We start from the raw sequence: 19,368 nt of genomic DNA on the forward strand, positions 1-19,368 counted from the left end.
CATATTTTTAGTTGTCCAGCTAATTTCTTTCTATTTTTAGTAGAGACGGGGTCTCGCTCTTGCTCAGGCTGGTCTTGAACTCCTGAGCTCAAACGATCCACCCGCCTTACCCTCCCAGAGTGCTAGGATTACAGGCGTGAGCTACCGCGCCCGGTCATGAACTTCTGTTTTATTCCATAGGTTTGTACTTAGTATGTAATAGTTTGTGGCTGGGACTATCACATTTAAATAGATTTTAAATATGTGAATCTCTATTTTACAGGCTACTGATGCTCTAAAGAAAGTGTATATGGAATTTCCACGACTATACAATAATAGTATTGTCTGCTCTTTCTTGCCAGATGTTATCTACAAGGTAATATGCAGGATTTTTTCTTGTACATATTATTAGGTTAGCTGGTAGAGATAATAGCAGTGGACTATGTAAGCGTAAGATAGATGCCTGTTAAATTGAACTGAACCAAGGTAACAGTTAAGAGCTGCTCTTTTAAATTAACAAGAGAAATTCCAGAAGGAGAATGTACTCATACCCCATTTTAAAATGCCATGATTGCTTTTTAGCCCCTTCTTTTATGTTGTTTATAGCTGATTCAGATTACTTTAGTAAAATTATCAGAGCAGAAAAGAGTTACGTAGTCCAATTTCTCACTAAGTAACAGCAGAACATACCTTTAAAAAAGAAACAACTCTTAATTATGGTGAATTTAAAATATGCATAAAATAGGGTAGTACAATGAACCCCCCTTTAACCATGATCTGGTTCATTTCATCCTCCACTGATATCCCACAATGTTATTTTAAAGCAAATCCTATCATTCAATCCATAAAAATTGCATTAAGTATTTTTTAAAGTGATGCCTTTTTTAAAACATAACCATGATACCATTGTCCCATTTAAAAACTATTAACAAATATCCAATGTATAAATTTTCACTTGTGTCAGAAATGTTATTAATGGTTTTTTGTTTGTTTTTTACAAATTATTCATTGGAATTAGGACCCAAATAAGGTCTGCATGTTACAATTTTAAATCTTAAAACCTGCAAGTTCTCTCTCTCTTTTTCTTCTTGTGTTGTATTTACTAAAGAAACCAGATTATGTGTTTTGTAGCGTTTACCCAAGTATGGATTTTGCTGATTATGCCATGATATAGTTTAATACATTCTTCTCTTTATTTCCTACAAATTGATAGTAAGAGCTAGAGGCTTGGCTTAATCAGGTTAGAGCTGACTATTCTTGGCAAGATAATTTTGTAGGTGAGGGTGTTTTCCAACCAGTTAATAACATCTAGTTAACTGTCTGTTGTTTTTGTTGGCTGCTATTGATGCTCAGTGGCCAGATCTCTGAATTTACTAAGGGGTTGAAAAAGTTGATATTTTATTTGTATTATTGCTTCTTCTTGTATTAGCTAGAATACATCTATAAAAAGAAACTTCTCCTCTATTATTTAGTTATCCAGCAGGAAGGATAAATGTTTAATCTTTCTCTTTATTTACCAGTTTCCAAAACATTAAGTTGGTTCTATACCACTCTTCAACAGTGACCAGTGGAGCATACATTTAAAATTGTTACAGTGAGAGTAGAGCCTATCCAGATAGAAGCTACAATTGTGATTAGGGTCATGGGACTTTCAGACATTTGGAACAGTGTTTCTCAAACTTTCTTGACCACAGAGGCCTTTAAACTGTATGAGGCTTTCTCCAGAGGAGTGAGAGAGCCCAGACTGAAGGAACTCCATCCACTTCTCTCCGTTTCTCCTTTGCCCTCTTCTCATTCTCTCTTCTTGGTCCCTTCTCACCTCCCCTTCCCATCCCCACAACTCTTTTCAGCCTTTTGCTCTCGAAAGGATCAAAGCTAACCAGCCCTTCTTGAAATGATCATGATTCCATCCTCATTGAATTCTAATTAATTATATCTGGTCAGAATTTAAATCGATGTCCAGTGAAAAGTTTAATTCTTATGGCATTAAAATTTGACCCTGAGATTATAATTTTCTCATATTAAAGATGGGATTGAAGTTCTTCTGGATTATGAAAAAAGTATTCTCTTTTATACTGCATATTAAGTGCTTTACATTCATCATATTATTTTTTCAAAGAGTTTACAATAGACTTATTTAGTAGAGATTGGAGCAGGGTACTAACTATGACCACCTCATAAGATTAAGTACATTGGCTAAATCTAAACTGATGATTAGTATTAGATTTAAGATATGATAATGATTTCACTTCCCAAAATTCCTTTTCAGATGAGACAAACAGATCCGAATGTAGTAACAGCTTTGATTCACAGACCTTGGAGCCTTAGCCATACAGGAGATGGGAAACCACGCTTTGATACTTACTGGAAACATTCTATGTTTGTGATAGTGGACATTTTGCTCGATTGGAGCATGCATAATATCTTGTGGTACCTGTGTGGAATTTCAGCTTTCCTCGTGCAAAAGGATTTTGTATCCCCGTAAGTTGGAATGTTTTTTGTTTTCTCCTGACACATTTCCTGAATGTTCTTCTTGGAAAGGAAGAAATAACAGAGTGGACAACCAAGATTGGTTCTGACCTGCAAAGTTTACCATGCCTCTAAATTGGAATGCCACTGGCTTCTTAGGTGGGAAGAGTTCAGGCATATATCACTGTTTCCAACCAGGTTGATCAGATAGTCTTGGTTTTTTAGTGCATTAAAAAAAAAGAAGAAGAAGAATCTGCCAAACTGTGGTGAGAAAACGATTTTATTTCTTGTGATTGACTCCTTTTGAAAACCAACAGGATCTTGGGCAGAGCCATAGTGAATTTATCTATGGGCACCAGCCTCACCCCTACCGTCTTTCCTCCTGCTTCTCTGAACATTATAGGCTCTGCCCCATCTCTTCCAAGAAATTTTCCACTTCCTAACTTGCTAGCAATCTCTGAATCTTTCTTCTGGCAATTTTATAGCTGTATATTTCAGCAGATTAGAGTTGTAAGTTTCATATTATTTTAGACATACATGTGTTTAGTTCAGTAAATATTTGGTGAGTGCCCACAGTATTGCAGGGTACCGTATTAAGAAGCTGAAGATGCAGTGGTGAAGAAACAAAGCCATGGTCTCTGCCCTCATGGAGCTTATAGCCAAGCGCAAGAAAGGGATACTAATCAAATAAAAATCCGATAAATATAAAATTACAACTAAGATATCTAAGATACATGCCACGTAGGAGAGAACAGTGTGCATAGCCTGTGTAATCCGTCCTAGTCTGGGTAGTCAGGGAAAGCATCCCCAAGGAAGTGCCAATTAAGCTAGGATCTGAGGGTGAGTAGGAACCAGGGATGGTCCAGGTCAGAGGGAAAGACACATACAAAAGAGTTGTGGCAGGAAGGAGCATGGTTCTTGGAAGAAATTGAAGAAAAATTAATATTCTGCAGCACAGAAAAGAGGGGAAGTATGGTATGAGATGAAGCCAAAGAGACAGATAGGTGCCAAGCCAGGTGCACCTTCAGTGGCTGTGCCAAGGACATTCGGGGCAGGGGCTGTCATTAGCAAGCTACTGAAGTGCTTTAAGCTGGAACATTGTGGAGGAGGTTCACAGCATGCTGGGTTTGGAACACTTTTTTTTTTTTTTTTTTTGAGACAGAGTCTCACTGTGTTGCCTGGGCTAGAGTGCCGTGGCGTCAGCCTAGCTCACAGCAACCTCAAACTCCTGGGCTCAAGCAATCCTCCTGCCTCAGCCTCCCAAGTAGCTGGGACTACAGGCACGTGCCACCATGCCCGGATAATTTTTTCTATATATTTTTAGTTGTCCAGATAATTTCTTTCTATTTTTTTTAGTAGAGATGGGGTCTCGCTCTTGCTCAGGCTGGTCTTGAACTCCTGAGCCCAAACAATCTGCCCACCTAGGCCTCCCAGAGTGCTAGGATTACAGGCATGAGCCACCGCGCCCGGCCTGGAACACTCTTTTTGATTGCAGTGCAGAGGCCAGTTAGGCGGCTTTCTCTGGGCACTTTTGGTGCACAATGAACACCATACTTAGTGACCATTTTACATTCCTGAGACAGATGGTCATTATTCTAACAGGATTGATTTTTCTTCTTTCTCTAGGAACTACTTGAAGAAGTGGTCAGCTAAAGGAATCCAGGTTGTTGGTTGGACTGTTAATACCTTTGACGAAAAAAGTTACTACGAATCCCATCTTGGTTCCCCCTACATCACCGACAGCATGTTGGAGGACTGCGCGCCTCACTTCTAGACTTTTACCCAGGGGAGGAAACACGGGTTCAGAAACTACCAGTGGCCTCATGTAGGGATATCAAAATACCCTTTGTGCTAGCCCAGGCCCTGGGGGATAAGGTGGCTCACACAAGCAATAGTTGTTAATTTCATCTTTACCTGAACCAAAGCAAAACCCAGTGTTGCCACCATGCTCCATGGAATGCCTAAATTCAACACTGTTGCTCTTGAAAATCTGGGTCTGAAAAAAGGCACAACAGCCCCGCCCTGACCTACCTGAAAGTATACACAGGGACCCAGTGACGATAAGCACAGATTGAGTTGTGCAGTTTGGGGATGCAGATGTAAATGCATGAGGCATGCATGATCACTCAAGAGTTGACATTTTAAAACTTGCCACACTTAAGTATTTTACTTATTTCAAATATTTGTATTCAGCCATGTTAACAAGGTACTGTAGATGTCAAACTTGAGGCCATACTAATAAAATCATTAAAAGGAGCACTAAAGGAAAACTGTCCCAAGCATCAAAGCCTGAGGCATAAGGAATTTGAGGAAGCTGCTTTGTATAATCCAGTGAAGATTCAATGTGCAGCAACCAAAATGGTAGGGAAGTTTTGAAACCAATCTGAGGAATTATTTATGGTATTTTGAATTAAGTGCTACAAACCACCAGGTGGCAGAGTTGCACTTTTCCAGGCTTATTAGGAAGCTCTATAACAGATGATTATAGAAAATTAGAACTGGAAGGAACTTCCAAGAACATTTAGGCTAATCCTCATTTTACAAATTGGAAAACTAAAACCTGTGGAAGGGAAGGAGTTCCCTCAAAAATCACACAGCTTATGATAGCAGAGCCTGATCTCTTGATAACTAAAATTTCTTGTTTACAATTGGCCAGGCACTGTATAAGTGGTTTAACGTGCATTATCTTATCCAACCCTCAGAAAAATCTTATGGAGATGTTAACATTCTTTTTACTGATGAGGAAACTGAGGCACTGCCTAGTTAAAGTCACAACCAAGGTCTCCGAGTCTGTGGTACAATTGATATTCCAATATAGGTTAATCTGCCTCTGGAGCCACTGCTCTTAACCACTCACCAAGTCTGCCCTACTCTGTGCTCTTTCCCACATGAACTTCCAGGGGTTTTATTGTGAACTTATGTAGCAATATTTAAGTTGAATTTTTAAAAATGGCAACGCTGTCTGTAGCTCACCCCTTCCCACCTTTGAACCCCATCTGTAGCCTTTATCCCAGGCCCACATCTTAGCTATGGCTTCCCTCCTGTATCCCTCCAATAGGTCACCAGCCTCACACACACTTGCAGGGGCCAGGCGATGAGAGTTTTGAAAGACCACCAGTCCACTCAGCTAGGTGTCAGAAGCAAACTGATTTTTTTCAACAGTTAGTGTTGGCAGGGACACAATAGATGGGACTTGGCACATTTTCAATCAACACTTACAAAGAAATTTTCTTTAATTTTAGAATTAAAAACAAAGATTTGTTCACTGAACAAATGTCTAAACTGCATGTACTTCGATGCCACATTATGAGGAGAGTGAAAAGGTGGAGGAAAAAGTGACCAAAGAAGACACATCTGTAGACTGAATTCAGCCCTGGGGTACCTTCTGAGAGTGCACAGGCAATTGACAGGGAAGGGTTTCCCTTGGGGAAGTATTGAGTTAATAACATCCTTTTTGTTGTGTGGAGACCTCTAGACAGCCAGGACTTTTCTGTCTCTTGACCTTCATCCCGAATTCATTTTGCCCTTGATTTAGCTAAGCCAAATTAAGCATTTGGGTCCTATGCTAAGGTGGTCTGGGCTTTGAACAGTGGAGAATTCAGATGATGATATAAGGTGTTAATAACTATTAATACTAGCAGTAGTTATTAAGTACTTCCTTGGAAGACTTAGTATAGGGTTAAAAACAGGATTTGGATGGGAGAAAAAGCCAAGTCTGAATTTCTGATGAGCAACTTACTAGCTGTATGACCTTGGGCAAATTACTTAATTTATCTGTAAAACAGAGGTAGAATTTGTACCAGCTCAAAGGGTGGGTGTGATTAAATGAAAGTGCATGTAAAATGTTTGTTAATTAATATTTATTGACTGCCTATCATGTACGAGGCACTTTTAAATGCTTTCCATGTATAGTATTTAGTCTTTGCAACAACACTGTGAGGTAGATACCATTACAATCCCATTTTATAGTGAAGGAAACCAAAGCACAGGCAAGTTAAATAACTTGGCCAAAGTTACATAGCAGTGATAGAATAAAGATTTGGACTTAGAATAAGGATTCTAGAATTAGATCACTTAGGTGAGCCCATACTCTTAACCATTGTTAACATCATTGTTCCTGACAAGGACTCAAAAAATTAGAAACATCTTAATCATTCCCAGCATCTATCACAGTGCCACTCACATAGTTGATGCTCAATAAATGTTTTGAAGGAATGAATTTTGGAACCTTCAAGTGGTAACTCATTGAGGAAACTCTAGAGATAGACCTAGAGTGAGATGAAATTTAAGGTTGTAGATAAATGACTGAGGATTGAGCAGTATCAAGAGGCTGGCTAAAGCCATGCTCCACAGCATTCTTTCCAAGAGAAAGCACAGATTAAAACACATCCTGCTGCTCACTGGACTGCCCCTCTGCCCCTCAGGATATCAGAAACAGAGATAACAAAGGGCTACCTAAGAAGGCTTAAGAAATCCACTACTTCCTTGATTATATGACACTCATTTTCTTATTTGGAGATTGGTGTCGCAATCCTATTTCAACAAGAATTTGACCAAGATGTATTTTTATTGGATACAAATTTCTCAATAAAATTACATCTACCATTTCCTAAAGCAGGGACAGGGCTTCAACAGAGCAGTAAACCACAGCTTTGAGCACAAGGGTGTGGGCTAGTGAAGTGATCTAAGCAATCACTCAGACCCTTGTTAGCATGGAGTGATCATTACTGTAGGACAAGGTTATGAGACTTCTTTGATCAAAAATATTGAATAATGACCTCATTTGTTCTATTACCAAACTTTACGCTAAAAATCTAACCATCAATAGAACACTGAATGTTAAGCAGAGGTTGGGTTATCACCTATGCACAGTCGTTCTCAAAGGATGATGTCTTTTTGGACATATATTCAACATCAGCATTATGGGAAACTTGTCAGAAATGCAAATTCTCAAATCCCACCCAGAACTTCTGAATCAGAAACTCTGGTTGGGGCCCAGTGATCTGTTTAAACAAGCTGTCCAGGTGGTTCTGACACACAGTCAAGTCTCAGAACCACTGAGCTAGAGAAACACATCTAAGACAAGCTTCTGGGAAGCTCGAAGACCTAAATTCTGTCACTATCTGGCTATGAGACCTTTGACAAATCACTTAACCTATGTGTGCCTAAGTTTTCATCATCTGTCAAATGGTAATCATAATTTGCTCTAATTATCTTATAGTGATAATCAGGTTCAAGTGACGAAAAAAAAGAGGAATTGTTTTTAAAAACATATTAACAGTGTAATACTATTGTTATGAAGACAAATTAAGAAAAGTGCAAGTGCTCTAACACCGTATTATTCAGTGTGGTGGTCAGACCCACAGCACTTGTTAGAAATGCAGATTCTCAGGCCCCATCCCCAGCCTCACAAATTAAAATTTGCATTATAACCAGATCCCCAGGTGATGAGACTTGGAGAAACACTCATAGGTGTAAGGCATTACTCTTACCCTGCAGGTGCAATCTTGAGCAAAGCAGAGCCCCCCCTCCCACCCCCAACCTCTGCTCCACACCTGAGCTTCCCTCTCTGGGTTCTTTCTCACAGTTGATCAGCCATAAATATCATGAACCCCAGCTTTGAGAATTTAGGGAGGTATCGTTAAACACTGCCATTCTGAAAGACAATTCCTATTAAGAATTGTCTTAATGAGCTCAATTCATACCACTTGTCCTCAATTCAAAGATTATAAAAACATGCAAATCATATGCTATTTTAGTCATCCCTTTTATAATTGAACTATACACAAACTCATTGCCTCCTAAGAAATGAGCTGGCCATTCACTGTAGCCACTTGAAGGCTCAGATCCTGCAAAAATTCAAAAGAAGCTATCCTTTTTTATACTCAAAACTACGGGGGTTCTCCAGGTTTCAAGTGACTGTTAGAAAGCGTTGGTTACTTTTATCATTTTGAGCTAATTAAAGTAAGGGTGGGAAGAGAAGAATAGGGAATGTTCCTGAATGTTCCTGAAGATTCTGATGCAATATTCTCAGCTCACCATTTGCATGTTTAATAAGTGTTTCAGGTAGCTCTTACAGTCAGGCAAGTTTGGAAAGAACTCTAGATCCTAGCTCAGTGGCTCTCAAACCTGGCTTCCCACTAAAATCATCTGGGGAGCTTTCAAGATAAAGTACAGATATCCAGGTCGTGGTTCAAAGATGCTGACTTAGCCGGTCTACAGTGAGGCCTGGCGTGCTTGCCGTTAACAGTTCTTCATGTGACTCTGAGTACAGCCAGTGTTGAGAACCCCACTGCCTAACCACAGGCTTCTCCCCCTGTGAGGAACTGAATCGTGTCCCCCAAGATTCACATGCTGAAGTCCTAACCCCCAGTACCTCAGAATGTAACTGTATTTGAAGATAAGGCCTTTAAACAGGTGATTAAGTTAAAATGAGGCCTTTAGGGTGGGTCCTAATCCAAACTTACTAGTGTCCTTATAACAAGAGGAAATTTGGACACACAGAAACACCCGGGCATCTGTGTGCACGGAGGAAAGACCACGTGAAGACACAGTGAGAAGGTGGCCATCTGCAAGCCAAGGAGAGGGGCCTCAGAATGAAACCAACCCTGCCAGCACTTTGATTTTGGATTTGCAGCCTCCAAAACTGTAAGAAAATATTAATAAATTTTTGTTGTCTCTAAGCCACCTAGTCTGTGGTGTTGCGCTAGGGCAACCCTAGCAAACTACTAGTAATATATCCCCTATCTCAAGGCAAGTGTTGAAAGCATCCTTCTCACACCTAAATGTGTGCGCATGAGACCTACAGACCAGATCTTTCTTTTACACCTCCAGGAGAGCAGGGGCTGCACTGAGGTGGAAATAAGGGATGGAGGTGGATGGAGCAGCACTCCACATAGAGGCACTTAGCATCTGGTAAGTGAGCAGAAGTGACACTTTCAGAGGGAGCTCACATTTCATTGCAGAAGCCAAAGCAGCACAAACAGCATTAAGATGACCCAGAGGGGGAAAAAAAATCACTTCAAACATCACTCCATGGGCTGCCTTTGCTGACCCCACAGACAAGTCTCCCATAGTCTCCTGTGCTTCCCCTTCAGAACCCCTATCACAACCATAATTAATTATTGTTTGAGTATTAAGTTCATGTCTAAATTGATCTGCTAGACAGTAAACACCATGATTTGTTCACCACCTTTTTCACCGCCACTTGACCCAATATTTGTTGAATGAACAAATGAACGGATGAATCTACTAGCAACCACTACCAAAGATGATACCAAAAGAAATTAATTCAGTTAATGAAGTGAATTAATGAATAAATAAGTAAACAAAAAAGTAAATCAATGACTGAACACTGATGGGGTGCTGGTGTTTCAAATGTAACTTAAATGCTTTCTAAATTCAGTTCCAATGAGATTTTATGACAGTGATTACTTAAGAGGAGACTCCTCTCCCCTGAGTAATTTGCACTCTTCTGAGGGACCCTCAGTTTTAATAACAGTCACATGCCTTGTGAATCATTTGGAAAATCTGCAAAAAAATTACACACATTCATTACATATGCATACACACATATTCCATGCATCACCACTGCTTTCATGTTTGATTCAACATAAGACTTTGTTTGTTTTTAGAGACAGGGTCTCACTCTGTCACCCAGGCTGGAGTGCAATGGCTTGATCCTCCTGCCTCAGGCTCCTAAGTACCTGGGAGTACAAGTATGCACCACCACCCCCTGCTAATTTTTTTAAAATTTTTTTGTAGAGATGGGGTCTCACCATGTTGCCCAGGCTGGTCTCTAACCCCTGGCCTCAAGTGATCCTCCTGCCTCAATCTCCCAAAGTGCTGGGATTACAGGCATGAGCCACTGCACCCAGCCCCATATGAGGTTTTATACATGACCAGTGTTTCATGTCAAGGGCACAGTGGCTTATGCCTATAATCCCAGCACTTTGGGAGGCAGAGGCAGGAGGATCTCTTGAGGCCCAGAGTTTAAGACCAGCATAGGCAATATGGTGAGATCCCTGTCTCTGTAAAAAATGAAAAAATTAGCCAGACATGGTGGCATGCGCCTGTAGTCCCAGCTACTCAGGAGGCTGAGGCAGGAGGATCGCTTGAGCCCAGGAGTTCAAGGCTGCAGTGAGTTGTGATGATACCGCTGCACTCCAACCTGGGCAATAGAGTGAGACCTTGTCTCAAACCAAACAAAAACCTCATAGGGGAGACCCCCCTCCATCCCTCCAGTCCAACTCCAGATATTTGTATACTCAATATGCAAGAAAGTTCAGGGATAAGGCCTCTGGTTGTACTTCACCTTTTGAAGACATGGGGATGTTTTTAGCTCAAAGTCATGAACGAATGCAGGTTCCAAAACGCAGAAGCTTCACATCCCTAATTGAGGATCACATTTTTATTCAGCCTGAACCACTTTTCTTAGCACCAGTTTTAAACCTTTGCCAGGTCTGGGGGGTTGGGAGGGGAGATTCCCAAGGACCAATCATTCAAACACATATTTCTTGAAGATAAAATACATCATTCCCAAGTTATCTCTTCCCAGATATTTGTGGGCTCATTTCAATATGACAACAGTCTTTATTGGAAAACCTCAAGTATTTTGTCTTAAAAAATTAGCAATCCAGGTGTTGAAAAAATATCAGGGACTGTCCAATTTTAGTTTGATATTTACACTGTAGTCAGTTTCCACTCCTGGCTAAAGGCTTGGATTCCCCTTCTGGGAGGCTCCCAAAGGCCCATGGAAGGTGTCACAGAAGAAGTTGTTCCATTTTCATCTCTTTCTTTACTTGATTGCTGTCTGGCTGCCACAATAATCATCAAGCCCTTGAGTTATCTTCTTGGACTGATTGCCTAAATCGCAGGCCTGAGTTTGACACAGGAAAGAGAAGTGAATGCAGATACACCCTGCCCCATATCTACAAGGGAAAGGCCAAATTGGCCTTCAAGATCCCATAGCTTCTTGCACCTTCCTTGCCTCTTCCTTTTTAGTTTCTGTAACCCTCCCCCTTGAACTCCCATCACTAGATGCTATTGGTAAATGCTATCCCAAAAGATGAATGGGTTTGTTTGTTTCTTTCCTGCCCAGCATTCAGTCTTCCTTGTGGCATCAGCTCCAGATGTTCTTTGGGAAGCCACCCTTCTCTACTCCCAGTCCCTCGGGTCTTTATGGATGGACCATCTAAATCTACAGGTGAGGCGTGTGACTCAGATCTGACCAAGGGAACTGCCACATTTTCATAGCCATGGCAATTGGCTCAAGGATGCGTATATCACCTAATCAGATCCCATGAAACACTGTGAGAATCCTGGGTCCCCCACTCTTTCCCACTAGATTGAATCTGGGAATATATAAGAAGTTGGTAAAGCTGTCTTGCAATTATTGAGAAGAGCCTATTTGCCAAAGGAACTAAGATAATGGATAAAAACCAAACTGAAAGAAACCAGGGTCTGGTGACATTGCAAGCTCCAGGTTTGGGCTAGGCCAAAAGCAAGAATCATCCTTGGATTTTTGCTTAAGCCAGTTTGGGTTGGGTTTGCAATTGAAAGAGCAGTGGATACACAAGCAATTCTGACCCTCCATCTTGTTCTGTGCCAGTTGGGTTACTCACCAGGGGCAGCATCGCATTCCCCCAAATGCAAAGGGCCTTGTTGCTGAAAGAGAAGAAAATGGGCAGCCACATTACTGAGAAAGAATGTAGATTCCGGGTCTTGTTGCATAGTCGGCATCATTTGTGAGCCCCCCACAATTTTAGAATTAAGGGGTGACCAATTAAGACCAAGCCTCAGCCATAGAATTATCAAACATATTTTGCTTTTTAGGGACACTAATTCCATTCATTCATTCATTCTACACAGATTTACTGAGCATTCACAATATACTAGGTAATATATTAGGACCCAGGGTGACAGGGGTACAGACAGGTCTCTGCCTCAGAGGATTTAGCACTGGACCCCCAGAGCCCTTACCTAAATCGGGCTGACAGTGTTAATTTGCAGAGACAGTAAATTACAAGGCAGTCTCTTCTGTCAAGGTCACAACTTCTAAAACAAGTGGCATTTGAATTAAAGTGGGGTTTACCCTTTACCCATATTTTCCAGGACACCAAAGCCAGCAAGGGCTTTGGAATTAGAACAGGGTTTCAGGCATCTTTATACTCTCTTGGTAAGAATGAAATTGGTAAAATCTTTTTAAGAAAGTGATACAGCAATATCTGTTAACATTATAATGTACATGCCTTGTGGTAGAAATACATAAAATAATTATAACAAAAACATTTTATTACATATGGTTTTTAGTATTTAAAAAACCTGGAAACAACCCAAATATCCAAATATGTACAAAATGAAATAATGTCTGAGATATATTAAGTGGAGAGAAAACTTTATGATACTATAATGTATAATATAGCCCTACTTTTATAATAAATAAGTAAATTAAAGTATTAGTAGATGCAGCTATGTTTGCAGATGCCTACGGAAAAAGATGTGAAAGAACATACACTGATGTATTAACAGTGGGATGAGACTTCAGGGCAGTTTATCTCAGTGGGATCTACTTCTGTATCACTGGGTTCTATAAAACGGGGGTCCCTAACCTATGGTGAGCTGTATCATTATTTCATTATATATTGCAATGTAATGATAATGGAAATAAAGTGCACAATAAATGTGATGTGCTTGAATTATCCCAAAACCATCCCCCCACCCCCGGTCCGTGGAAAAATTGTCTTCCATGAAAATGGTCCCTGGTGCCAAAAAGGTTGGGGATCACAAGTTCCGTGAGGGCAAGGGCTTTGTCTTGTTCGCCATAACCCCAGCACATAGAATCAGTCCAGGCATGGGACATGTTGAATGAATGAATATTATTTTTTAAATAAAAAACACAGAAATGTTTAAACATAGAAGTTAAAGGGCCCTTCTGTGATCCCAAGAGCTTGGTCTCTAGTTCCCTGATGCGCTTTTACAAGGAGGCAAGTTTGTGTCCCAGGGGGTTCCCAAGGGAGTCTCCAGCCTCACCTCCACTTCACTCCTCTCCAGTACGAGAGAGCTGGGGTTGACTTTCTTCTCCGTATCCTGCAGCTTGACCAGCTTTTCTATCAGGAACATTTTATCTTTGCCCTCCTGCCAAGAAGGAAAACAAACACATGGATGAATGATGGCGTGAGGTTGAGAAGCGACTGATGGCAAAACGGTTGATTTTCAGGTAGGTCGGGCCCCAGAAGTGGGATGGAGATTGCTGCCATGTTTTCTCTTGATGAAAGAAAAGAAACATTTTATAGCAAAGCTAAATTATCCTCCCCCCAATTATATGCCTTCTGCATTTTAATATTCCCTCTGAATTCCCCTAGCAAACTAGAGCAGTACCTCTAGCCTGCTGCCAGAAACAATAACTTACATGCCACTGTCTGAATGCCCAGGACAAATGGTTTTCAGTGTCCCCCTTCCTGGCATGCTCCCTGCCCCAGAAGCCTGTTCTATGAACCTAATATTGCCTGGGCCTTCTCTGTCCTCCCACTGAGAATGCCACAGTTCAGAGCTCTGCCCCTAAGGACATTAAGGGTGTTTCATTAGTCAAAGTCATCTGTGTTGATGGAGATCACTAATTCCAAATCAGGCAGAGGAACAAAGGAAGGGGCGGGCATGCCTTCCCCCAGGAGGGTGTAACACTTTCCTGCGAACTCTGTTGCAGATAAGAGAGCAGAGCATTCCACCTATGTGTAGAGGTGGTCAAGCAAGCCCCTTTGGTTGTGTGTCCCAGCGAGGTCGATCAAATCGAGCATCCACCAGTGGATCTTGATAGTAACAATTATTACAGTGGTGTTTTGCTTCAAGATGATTTTCTATTTCCCTCAGTCCTTCTATACATATTAATTGGAATTCTTCTGTAAGGAGTCTTTGGGAATTGGTGTTTTAAACAAGTTCCTGAGCTGCCTTGGATGTGGCTAGCTTGTTTGGAAATTTCTGTTCTGTAGCAGCTGTTTTCACACTCTAGTGCAAATTAGAATTACCTAGAGAGTATGCCAAGCTGCAAACTCCTAGGCCTTACTCAGTACATTTTTATTCAGAGGCTAAACTGCATTGTAGTTAAGAAAACAAACTTTGGAGTTGCCTGGTTCAAATCCCTCCATTTATTTACTGGTCTTGTGACTTAGGGTAAATCACTTCTCTCTGTAAGCCTCAGTTGCCTTAATTTTAAAATGGGAGTTTAAAGAAATGTATGTGCCCTGGAGTAGTTAAAATTAAATAGGAATTTTTGTTTGTCACTTAGCACAAGGCCAAGCCTCATGTTAGTACACAACAAATGTTATCTGTTGCTGTTATTGGTTGGGAGAAGGAGATAGCAGGAATTTGCATTTTTAATAAGCATCCAGGTGTTTTTGATTTAAGTGATCATACTTTGAGAAGGATTGTTGCAGAGCCTATTTCCAGCCTCTTATCTGGGTTCTTTTGGAGATAATGTCCCTGCCTTTGTGGTCCATCGTCTGGCCAAAATTCCCAAGCAGGCAGGCCTGTGGTGATGTCAAATCGTGCCATTCAAATGTCTCCCCAGTTGACCTGGCACTACCCTTACAACTCAAGGCTTAAGAATCAAATCCCTCCTGTACTGAGAGCTTCATAAGACTTTCCCAAACCATTCAGAGCTCTGCCAGAAAGAAGAGAAAAAGCACAACTAATCTATGCCCTTTCTTTACATTCCAAAAGAACCAATTCAAATTATCTGAAACCCCAACAATTCAAGCAGATACAACACTGGGAGTTCTGCTTCTTTCCCATGCTCCTAGCAACAAGCTCTCATGTCACAGTGATATTAGTATTTAGAAGAAAAGGGAACCAGCCCAGTAGCAGTGAGCATCCCTGTGCCTAGACTGGTCTCTAAATACCACTCACCAGGACTCCTTGAAGAAATGGAAGATTCCTGTTCCGGGACAGGAAATGAACAAAGATAAGCCTGGAACATCTTGTCCTTCCATGGAGCAAGGGAGCTATCAAAGACTTCCGGGGTCATGTCAAAGGAACCCAGGGTTTCTACTAGCAAAGGCTGATAATATATGAGTATTTAAAAAAACAAGACTGAAATTGAAAGACATCAAAATATATTTAAACCACGAATTCATAGCGATAATTTTAAAATCTTCATTGGCCATATTTGGAGGTTGCTAGATATAGTGGGTTAAACAGTGTCCTCCTTTAAAAAGACATGTCTAAGCCTGAACTCCAGGACCTGTGAATATGGTCTGTCTTGAGAATAGGGTCTTTGCAGAATAATTAAATTAAGGATCTCCTAGATTAGGGCAGATCCTAAATCCAATGGCAAGTCGTTAGAAGAAAAGATAAGAGAAGAAGAAACAGACACAGAGAAAAAGGTCTTGTGAAGATGGAGGCAGAGACTGGAGTTATGAAGCTCTAAGCCAAGAAATATCAAAGGGTTGCTGGCAGGGACCAGTGGCAGATTCTCCCTCAGAGCCTTAGAAGGAACCGGCCCTGCTAAAATCTTGATTTTGGCCTCCAGAACTGTGAGATAATAAATTTTTGTTGTTTTAAGCCACCAGATTTGTGGTAATTCATTATGGCAGCCCTAGCAAACTAATACACTAGGGCACTGACTCATAATTTTGAAAACTGTTAAATAAAGGGGAAGAATCATGCATTTACCTTGCCTCTCTTCTATGAATTACATTTCAAGGCAATCAAATACTTAATGAGCAAAAATTCTTTTTTTATAGAAGAATCCTACCTAATGAATGCAGGAGGAATTACGGAATTAGACTCTATGTTGTAATTTCTAATGAAATAAATGGATCTTCTAGGCATTATTAATCAAAGGCTGCTAAATCCACTAGATGGAAGGCTGATGGGAGACTTAAAAATGGATGGGTCAGCTTGGACCCACTGATCACTGTTAACATCGCAGAAAAAGAAACAATCAGACACTGTCTGTGTTGAGGCAATGCCATAGAAGGGCATAGCATCACCTATGAGGTACTCTGCCTACAGAATTGGATCTGGATATAATCGGGTCTCCAGATATCATCACTAGTTTACAGGACATAAAAAGAAAAAATAAGAAACATAATAAACAACACTGCAGGGTTGCAAATCAGATATGTGCAGAATATGGTAAATATAAAACAAATGACCCGCATTCTTCAACAATAAAAAGGCAAGAGAAAGTGGGGGGTGGTTATAGATTAAAAGAAAATTAAGCATATCAACCAAATGCAACACGTGACCCTTTTTCAGATTCTGATTTGAAAAACTCTGCTGTAAAAAGAAACTTAATGGCACAATTGGGGAAATTTGAACACTGGATATTAGATGATAGATTATTAAGTTTTTTTCAGGTGTAATGATGATATGGTGGTTATTTTTGTTGGTTTGATTGGTTGGTTTGTTTTTGTTTTTGTTTTTTGAGACAGATCTCACTCTTGCTGAGACTAGTGTACAATGTTGTCATCATAGCTCACAGCAACCTCAAACTCCTGGGTTCAAGCGATCCCCCTGCCCCAGCCTCCCAAGTAGCTGGGACTACCTGTGTGTGCCACCATACCCAGCTAATTTTTCTGTTTTTTGTAGAGATGGGCTCTTGTTGTATTGCCTAGGCTTGTCTTGAACTCTTGGCCTCAAGCAATCCTCCCACCTTGGCCTCCCAAAGTGCTAGGATTACAGTCGTGAGCCACCATGCCCAGCCTGTGGTTATGTTTTTAAAACGTCTTTATCTCATAGAGATGTATATAAAAGTTTTAACAGATTTAAAAAATATATAAAGCATAAGATTTTCTTTAAAATAACCCAGAGATTTGCAGGGAAGAGATCATGTAGATGAAATAAGAGTATACAAATAAATGTTAATGGTTGTTAGGGCTGGGTGGCAAGGATATGCCTATACCCTTGTACTGTTTTGGAATATGTTTAGAAATTTCTCTCTAAAGTGTTAGAAAGAGTGGGGAAGATAACAGAAGGGTCCAATGGGATTTACATTAATGATCTGTTCATGGAGCAGCCTGATCATAATCTTCCTTCCCTCTGTGATCTGCCAGTAAAGGTAGGTGATGATTCTGGAAGAGAAGAAAAGAAAGAATGACAGACACTTTTGCCAGTGGGTTGCAGGCTCTGAATTTCAACTGGATGCAAAGGAACTGGCATATTTGCTTGCAAATAGATTTTGGTCCCAACATGTTCCTGAAAAGTTATCAGGGTGAGTTACAGGTTAAATACATTAGAGCAGTGCTTCTTACCTGGCTGCACATGGAATCACCTGGAAGGTGGAGATAAGACCCATGCCATGGTCCCTCCTTAGACCAATTAATTGAGCATCTCTGGGCACAGGACAAGATATCAACATTTGAAAAATGTATGTGATTCTAATGTGCAGCTAGAGTCTGTGAATCTGGACAGTGCTGTTCAAACTGATATATTTCCTGGAATTTTGTTCAAATGCAGATTCTGGTTTAGTAGGTCTGGGGTACGGCCTAAGATTCTGCATTTCTGACAAGCTGCTGCCGTGATAAATACATATACATTATTTTGTCTTTGTCTCCTGTTCCTGGCACACAGTGCCTAAAACCCTTGGATCTCTGAATGCTAATGAGATGCCTGGTGGCTGGGGGCCCTAGGTAGCTTCACGATGGGGGCTGGTTACCAGAAGACCAAGGCATGATTAGGCATAATTGGAGTGTTGAAATTTTCAGCCCCTGCCCCATCATGACCTCTGGGAGGAGAGAGGGACTGGAAATTGAATGACTTACCAGTGGCCAATGATTTAACCAATCATAACTACCTAGGAGAGGGCATGGAAGCGCCACACCACCGCCTCCCCAAACCTTGCCTTAGGCATGTCTTCGATTTGGCCCTTCCTAAATCGTATCTTTTTTATTAAGCCAGTAATAGTTAAGTGCCTTTCTGAGTTCTGTAAGTCATTTTAGCAAAATATCAAACATGAGAGGTTGTGGGAATCTTTAAATTTGTAGCTGGTAGATCAGAAGTACGGGTGACAACTCGGGACTTAGGACTGGCATCTGAGGTGGCAGCAGTCTTATGGGACTGAGCCCTTAACACGTGGGATCTAATGCTAGGTCAGGTAGATAGTGTCAGAATTGAATTAACTTGTAGGACACCCGGTTGTTGTCTGGGGAGTTGGAGAATTGGTTGGTGTGAGGAAAAACCCCACACACTGAGTGTTAGAAGTGTTGTAAGTGAAAACTGCACAGGCCCAGTACATTAGAAGCCTGGAGGAGTGAGGCACCAGGGGACCTGACCTTTCTAAGGAGCCCAGTGGCTACCTGGTGTCTGGGAGGGAAAGCATGACCAAGAGCCAGGGGAGCCAGGTTCCAGCGTCCTCTGCCTCTGAGGGGCCCTGCAGCCTGGAACCTGTCTCTGTAAGTCTCGTCAATCCCATCTATGAAACTGAGGAGTTGCTCTACAGTCTACATCAACTGGTTCCAACAGTTTGTGCTTTTGAATTGTGTCTCTCTACGTGAGAAGCTGCAATCTCAATGCCATAAGGCAGCGATCCCCAACCTTTTTGGCACCAGGGACGGGTTTCATGGAAGACAGTTTTTCCATGGACCAGGGGTGGGGGATGGTTTCAGGATGATTCAAGCACATTACATTCATTATGCAGTCAAACATCTCTGTTAATGATAATGTGTATTTGCAGCCATTCCCCAGCGCTAGCATCACTGCTTCAGCTCCACCTCAGATCATCAGGCATTAGATTCTCATAAGGAGCTCACAACCTAGATCCCTCCCATGCACAGTTTACAGTGGGATTCGTGCTCCTATGAGAATCTAATGCCGCTGCTGATCTGACATGAGGCAGAGCTTATGCAATGATGGAGCGATCACTGGCTTGCCAGCCACTTACCTCCTGCTGTGGGACCTGGTTCCTAACAGGCCACAGACCGA

At 41.2% G+C, this 19,368-nt stretch overlaps 2 protein-coding genes across 2 annotated transcripts in view; one reads left to right on the forward strand and one right to left on the reverse strand.

Moving 5' to 3' along the window:
- Positions 1-4,718, forward strand: part of GDE1 (glycerophosphodiester phosphodiesterase 1) — a 25,154-nt gene extending 20,436 nt beyond the window's left edge. The window contains exons 3-5 of the mRNA XM_012647551.1: positions 263-355; positions 2,249-2,460; positions 4,075-4,718. Of these exons, the coding sequence (XP_012503005.1) occupies positions 263-355; positions 2,249-2,460; positions 4,075-4,222 (453 nt within the window). The 3' untranslated portion in view covers positions 4,223-4,718. The remainder of the gene's footprint in view (positions 1-262; positions 356-2,248; positions 2,461-4,074) is intronic.
- Positions 4,719-10,977: 6,259 nt separating this feature from the next.
- TMC5 (transmembrane channel-like 5) overlaps positions 10,978-19,368 on the reverse strand; it is a 54,847-nt gene continuing 46,456 nt past the window's right edge. The window contains exons 17-20 of the mRNA XM_012647579.1: positions 17,441-17,519; positions 13,480-13,584; positions 12,072-12,114; positions 10,978-11,326 (exon numbers count right to left, since the gene is read on the reverse strand). Coding sequence (XP_012503033.1) covers positions 11,280-11,326; positions 12,072-12,114; positions 13,480-13,584; positions 17,441-17,519 — 274 coding nt within the window. The 3' untranslated portion in view covers positions 10,978-11,279. The remainder of the gene's footprint in view (positions 11,327-12,071; positions 12,115-13,479; positions 13,585-17,440; positions 17,520-19,368) is intronic.

This window comes from Propithecus coquereli, unplaced genomic scaffold (genome assembly GCF_000956105.1).
Source record: "Propithecus coquereli isolate 6110/MARCELLA unplaced genomic scaffold, Pcoq_1.0 Scaffold27, whole genome shotgun sequence".
NCBI lineage: Eukaryota > Metazoa > Chordata > Mammalia > Primates > Indriidae > Propithecus > Propithecus coquereli.